General features: G+C 37.4%; 1 protein-coding gene across 1 annotated transcript in view; it reads right to left on the reverse strand.

The window, feature by feature from the left end:
* Positions 1–759: 759 nt before the first annotated feature.
* HAL (histidine ammonia-lyase) overlaps positions 760–7,500 on the reverse strand; it is a 36,309-nt gene continuing 29,568 nt past the window's right edge. The window contains exons 17-20 of the mRNA XM_074271311.1: positions 6,319–6,453; positions 3,967–4,075; positions 3,692–3,761; positions 760–1,839 (exon numbers count right to left, since the gene is read on the reverse strand). Coding sequence (XP_074127412.1) covers positions 1,678–1,839; positions 3,692–3,761; positions 3,967–4,075; positions 6,319–6,453 — 476 coding nt within the window. The 3' untranslated portion in view covers positions 760–1,677. The remainder of the gene's footprint in view (positions 1,840–3,691; positions 3,762–3,966; positions 4,076–6,318; positions 6,454–7,500) is intronic.

The raw sequence follows: 7,500 nt of genomic DNA on the forward strand, positions 1-7,500 counted from the left end.
CTCTCAGTCTTTCTCCTCTCCCTGTCTATGTCAGAATTAAGGATGCATCTTGGGACTTATTGGGAAGGGATTTGAAGTGGATTGAATTCTCTCAATATTTCTCTTTCTGTACAAGGAATTTCTTCACTGGGAGCTTCCCAGACCAATGAAATTATTAGTGTCATAAAATCTCTATATTCATGTACTTAATTGCCTACATGCTGTCTCCCTATTAGATTATGAATTCTTGTCTTCTTCCTTTCTTTGAATCCTCAGCACTAACACAATGCCTGGCACAAAGTAGGTGTTAGAATTTAATAAATTCTACTTAACTATCAACCATCATCATCATCATGTAAGGGATAGTGTACAAAAGGGAGGTATTGGACCAGGGAGCCTCCAGGAGAGGCTCCTTCCACCTCTCAATCTTTGATCTATATCTCTTTTCCATTTTAATTTCCTATGGTGCCTTGAATTCATTGACTGCTTAGTAAACAGAAAATGTGTTGCCCATGTACTATCTCTGTCTCTCTGTTTCTCTCTCTGTCTCTCTCTATTTCTTTCCCTCTCCTTCCCTCTTTCCCTTCCCCCCTCTTTCTCTCTGTCTCTGTTTCTATCTCTGTCTCTATCTCTCTCTCTCACACACACACAAACACACACACACACACACACCCTTATACACACTACTACCACCACAACCACCACCAACAACTACACTGAATATTCCAGCCAGGTGGATAAGTTGAATTTGCTACTGATCAAAAAAATTCATTCCTGTCCTTTTAGGGAAAATATAATGTTATTTATTTTGTACATTTCCTTAATTATTGGTACATATATTATATCCTTTCAACAGAATGTAAGTTTCTTTAGGGCAAGGATTGTTTTTGTGTCCCCAATGCCTAACACTGTTTGGAAAATAGCTGGTGCTTACTAAATTCACTAAATAGTAAAGCTTAGTTATTTCAGACTTGAACTCACTCTATATTTGCTAAGAATAGAAGAAGGATCTGTTCTCTAATCTTTGTTATTATTTAAGTTTTTGAGTGGTAAAGTCTTTCCCAATGTTAAGAATTAAGTACTGACTATTTTTTCATTAGAACAGAATATATTTGTGAAATTTACTTCAAATCAACAAGACACAAAGTTAAGGGAAAATTGAACAAATATTGAGCAATTTAGACAGACCAGTCAAATTTTTCCAATTCCTTCCCCATCTCACCCCCTTCCCAAGGTCGATTCTTTTCTGAACTTAATATTTGGACTAGTCTTCAAGGCTTGTAGAGACCTTACAATTTTTAAGCAGCTAGATTGCCCAATGACTGAAATGGTGGGCTTAGAGTCAAGAAGACCTGAATTCAAATTCTGCTTCAGATACTATATAGCACTGGGAAAATCTCTTACCTTCTCCATGCCTCAGTTTCCTCAACTGTAAAAAGGAAGGGGTTGGATTCAAGGGCCCTTCTAGCTTTAAATCTATGATCCTAAGAGATTTACATTACTATAATAAGGGATAAAAATCACATGTTCTTGAAGAAGAGTGTCCATCTACAGTTATCATTCTAATTAGAAATTTCCATGACTTCCATGTGCGTTTGAACCACATAGCCAGTCTGACAGCAAATAGATTAGATAGATATGAGAAAAAGAATAGTATTGGTTTATGATCTTCTTGATCCATGGTAAGAACCCGATCTCTTACAGATCTTCAGATTCAAGGTGAATGTGTTTGCCATCTGTTTTCTTGTGCAGTGAACCCAATGAGAATGCAGTGGGAGAGATAGGCCTGGATTCTTGGAAGAGTTCTTGATTCTGCTCTGTTCTATACTTTTCAATATAAGGTGCAGCAACTTCCCAAACCTGGGAGGGACAGGAAAGACAAAGACAAAATCACAACATTAAAATGCATTTCATTTTGCAAATCCTGTTATAAGCCAACTACCTCCAGAGTTAGAAACTATAAGTGACTGGAAATTTAGCAACTAGTGGCTTATGGTTATCCTGAGTTTTTGTATTCCTTATTTCCCTCATACTATTCACTATATTAATATTCACTAATATTTACTATATTAATAATCTCTTAAGGCACAAATCTAAAAGAATTTAAATTAAAAATAAACTTGAGAAGATGTGTGTTCAAGATTCATTCATTCATTCATTGAACATTTATTAAGTATTTGCCATATATAAGATGCTGGGGAGAAGAAAATAAGATCAAAAAAATAGTCCTTGCCTTCAAAGAACTTACATTCTACTGTGAGGAGTCAAAAACTACACAGATAGGCAAATATAAGGGAGAGAGTATAAATAATAAAGGGGAGTTAGAAAAGAATCCTTGAAGGACAGTACTTAATGTGAGTCTTGAAGATGTAGAGAGATGTAGGTGAGAAGGACTATCAAATCTGGGCAATAATTGGCAAGTCATTTTGGTTAGAGTGAAGCCAAATATCTGTAAAATGTCTAGCTGAAGAGGCAAATGGTAGCATCATAAAGCACAGTGCGCTGGAGTTAGAAAGATATGGATTCAAATGTGGCCTCATACACTTGCTAACTGTGTGGCCCTGAGCAAGTCATTTTACCCTGTTAACCTTAGTTTGCCCGTTATGTATGGTTGATGTGGATATAGAATAAATTCAAAATAATCATCCTTGATCATTCCCTTCTCCTATGTCCTTTGAATAAAGGAGCAACTTTTGAGTCAGGAAGTTCAAATTCTATCTCCAGTAAGAAAGAGCCCTACCATAATAGGGTATATTAAAATATGTGATGTTAAACTGAAACAGAAGGATTCTTCTGGGCCATATATTGACTTAGAAAACTACAAATTAACATCTTTTATGTCATATTGTATTTTTGTGAAACATTTTCCAATTACATTTTAATTTGGTTCATCCAGAATTTGATTAATCACTGGTCTATACCAAAAACCACCGAAAGTACTTTGGATAACTCTAGGCAATTCTCAGATTGTTTTGTTGCTTTGCTTTAAAGAAAAACAGGTTATCTTGACTGAAAACATAGAATTGATGAGGCACTTTCCTCACAGTAGCCTTGGGAGACCACTAGTCTAAGTGTGCTATTATCCCTTAATTTCCTTCATTTTATAGATGAGGCAATTAAGGGACATATCCAAGGTCACACAGCTAAGTAATTGAGCCAGGGCTCATGCCCAAGTCTTCTGACTTCAAGTCCAAGAGTATTCCCATTATACAATAGGGTATCTCATGATCAGTCTTTCTTTAATGCAATAATTTGCCAAATGATTCCTCAGTGGTCAAGAGATGTTCAATCAGTCTCCAAATATTTCTTAATCCCTTCCAGTGAGGAATCTGTGCTCAGGTAGAATGTAGCGATGCCGTCGACAGTGGCGCCATTTTATTTCCTCATAATGACTGAGACCAGTGTGCTATATTAGAAATCGTACTGGATTTGAAACCTAAGGTACTGGGATCAAGTCACACTTCCTATATGTGTGACTTTGGGCAATCACTTTATATCCCTGGACCTCAGGCTCCTCATCCGTGAAATGAGTAACACAACCTCCAACATCCCTTCCAGTTCTAAAATTATGACTGTAAGTCTCTTCTTGACTAATCTGGACCTCAATTTCCTCCTTTATCTATAAAACAAAGGAGATGGCCTAGCAGAGTTTTAAGGTCCTTTCCAATCCTAAATCTATGACCACTTGATAAGGCCAAATGGAAGACCTTGCCTTTTGATCCACAAGCAGACGATGAGCTGCTTCGATGTCTGGGGCCATGAAACGATCTTTTATCCAAGGTCTAGAGAGAAGAAAAATGATGGTGTGTTAATCATGACAACAAAAACAATAGTAATAGAATCTGGATGGCATTGTAAGGTTTGCAAGGCCCTGTTCACATTATCTCATTTGCTCCTCATGGGAAGAAGGTCAAACATTGGCCAAACATTAACTGCTGCTATGGTTGGTGGTTTTTAACCCCTGGGAAAGTGTTTGTTTGATTTTACCTCACAACAGAGCGCACAAGGTCGTAGACCTTCTCCAATGGAGTGGTTGTTTTCAGGGGGCGTAGAAACTCGATGCCCTGACAGGCGGCGAGGAGCTCAATGGCTAACACTGGAAGACAGAATTGTGCAAAGTAGGATAATGGTTTTTTACAAAGCTTAACTCAAGGGAAATGCTAAGTTACATTTTCACAGAGGCTGAAGTGAAGGTCATTATTAGTCAAGTTAAAAAGTATTGATTAAGCACCTACTATGGGCTTAAACCTTACTCAATTTTCTCATCTGTGAAATGAGCTGGAGAGGGAAATGACCAACTTCTCCAGTATCTTTGCCAAGAAAACCCCAAATAGGATCATGAAGAGTCAAAAATGACTAAATAACAATAATGTCTTTAAACCACGTTTGTCTCAGTTCCTTATCTGTAAAAGGAACTGGAGAAAGAAATGGGAAACCTCTCCAGTATCTCAGCCTAGAAAACCCCAAATGGGTCCCACAGAGTCAGGCAGGATTGAAATGAGTGAATAACAACATGTTCCAGGTATCATGCTAAATACTGGGAGTTCCAAGAAAAGCAAAACCAGGTTCTGCTCTCAGAATATGAATGGGGGACAGAGGAGCCAACAACTATATACAAACAAGATCTGTTCAGAGTAGAGTGGAGGTCACCTCAGAGGAAAGGCTTCTTGGAGAAAGTAGATTTTTAGTTGAAAGTTAAAAGAAGCCAGAGAAGGAAATCATTTTACATTTCATACATTGCATCAGCCCAGCCTCTAACTGCAACTTCTGCCTCTCTGGGCAACACCTGTATCTCTGACGTGTGTTGTCTCCCCTCCTGAACCTGCATTAGAATGTGAGCTCTGTAAGGGCTGGGGCTGCCATTTGATTAATCGTATTCCCGGTGCTTAGTATGGTGCTCAGCATACAGTAGGCTGTATAATAAACTTCCTAAGTGTTGATTTATTGGACTGAATGTTCTACGTAAAATAACTGGAATCAGAGCTGAAGGGGCTCTTGAAGAGCATAATTCTGGTTAAACCCTTTAATTTTAGATGAAACTGAGATCCAGAAACAGGACTTGGTATCATAGAGTCATAGATCTGGGGATGGATAGAAGTTATCTAGTTAACCCTCTCTCCCCCATTTTACAGATGAGCAAAGTGAGGTCCAGAGAGGGTAAGGGATTTGCTCGCAGACACCCAGCTAGTAAAGAAGCAGAGGGAAGATGGCTCTCAATCTGTCTCAGAACAAAGTAGATGCGGTTCAGGTCTTCCTGAACTCAGGCCTGGTGCTCTATCCCCTATGGCGCCACCTAGCTGTTCTGTATAAGTTCTCTCTAGACATGAAAGTGTACATGTATATGTATGTGTGTATCCTCCTTATCCACCTATGAAACTCTATATCTATATAATATTTTATATGTGTGTCTATGTATGTACATGTATATATATGCACATACCTATATAGTTATCTGTGTATGTATATATGTTCATAGCTATAATATTTCATGTGTGTATTTATATTTTATATGTGTATATATGCATACATGTGCATGTCTATATTTTAGTCTGTGTATGTATATTATTGCATATCTATATAATATTTATATGTATGTATATATTTATATTTATGCAGGTATATGCATGTTGCATACTTATATATTTATGTATATGTATATCTGTATAACATTTATATGTATGTGCGCACATTTCATGTGTGTATATGTGTGTTGCATGTCTATATGATATTTCATGTAGGTGTATGTATATGTATTTCATATCTATATTATATTTTATGTGTGTATATGTATGTTGCATGTTTATATATTTTATGTAGGTGTATGTATATGTATTTCATATCTATATTATATTTTATGTGTGTATATGTATGTTGCATGTTTATATATTTTATGTAGGTGTATGTATATGTATTTCATATCTATATTATATTTTATGTGTGTATATGTGTGTTGCATGTTTATATATTTTATGTAGGTGTATGTATATGTATTTCATATCTATATTATATTTTATGTGTGTATATGTATGTTGCATGTTTATATGTTTTATGTATGTGTATGTATATGTATTTCATGTCTATAGTATATTTTATGTGTGCAATTGTTTATTTATATTATATTATATGTGTGTAAGTATGTGCATGTCTGCATACTATTTTACATATGTGTGTATATGTGTATGAATGTAAAGATCAGGGGTCAGAGGAGTCTTTCTGACCCCACCTCTAAGTGCTGTCTGAAAAACTACCCTGAGTACTCGGTCTGGTCCCACCCCCCACCCTGTTTTCAGTTGGCTTGTGGAATGGGCCCTACAGAACCAGCAGCACCACGTACGTTACCTTGCTCCACATGCTCGATGACTCGGAGGGCTTTTCTCGAAGCCCACCCTCCCATGGACACGTGATCTTCTGTAGCAGCGCTGGTTGAGAGGGAATCCACAGAGGAGGGATGGCACAGGGCTTTACTCTCTGAAACTGCAAAAACCCGAGGGGAATAAATTAGACACCACTCCCCGGGAGTGCCGGCTCTGGGGTCAGGAAGATCTGAATTCAAATTTGAATTAGTAGCTGTGCGACTCTGGGCAAGTCACTTCACCCAGTCTGCCTCAGTTTCCCCATCTGTAAAATGAACTGGAGAAGGAAATGGCCAATCACTCTAGTATCTCTGTCAAGAAAGAGAGCTGATTGTGACTGAACAACAACAACAACGAATTTATTATGTAATACTGTATATTAGAATTGCGATGGTGTCTTATCCCCTCTGAAACTCCGTAAGAGCAGGTAATTTTGCATTTCCACCAGCTTAGAATTCTATCGATAGTAAGAACTTAATGAAGGTTCTACAGTATTTATGACTAGCTTCTTCCAGACATGATCAGTTCTTTCTCTGGGTATGGATAGCGCTTTCCATCCTAAGTCCTTCAGAGTAGTTGTGGATCATTGCACTGCCGAGAACAGCTGAGAATTCCCAGCTGATCATCCCACAACATGGTTAGTACTTTGTACTAAACTAAGAACTTTCTAAGTACTAACTAAGGACTTTCCAGGTTTTTCTGAGGACATCCTCCTCATCATTTGCCACAGAATAATAACATTCCAGCACAAACATGTGCCATAATTTACTGAGTCATCACACAATTAGTTTCCAATTTTTTGCCTTGAGAAGAGAACTGCTACAAATATTTTCTCATATATATATATATATATATATATATATATATATATATATATATATATATATATATATATATATATATATATATATATATATATATATATGGAGAGAGAGAGAGAGAGAGACAGAGAGAGAGAGAGACAGAGAGAGAGAGAAAGAGAGAGAGACAGAGAGAGAGACAGAGAGAGAGAGAAAGAGAGAGAGACAGAGAGAGAGACAGAGAGAGAGAGAAAGAGAGAGAGACAGAGAGAGAGAGACAGAGAGAGAGAGAGACAGAGAGAGAGAGAGAGAGACAGAGAGAGAGAGAGACAGAGAGAGAGAGAAAGAGAGAGAGAGACAGAGAGAGA

The sequence above is a fragment of the Sminthopsis crassicaudata genome, chromosome 5, assembly GCF_048593235.1.
Source record: "Sminthopsis crassicaudata isolate SCR6 chromosome 5, ASM4859323v1, whole genome shotgun sequence".
NCBI lineage: Eukaryota > Metazoa > Chordata > Mammalia > Dasyuromorphia > Dasyuridae > Sminthopsis > Sminthopsis crassicaudata.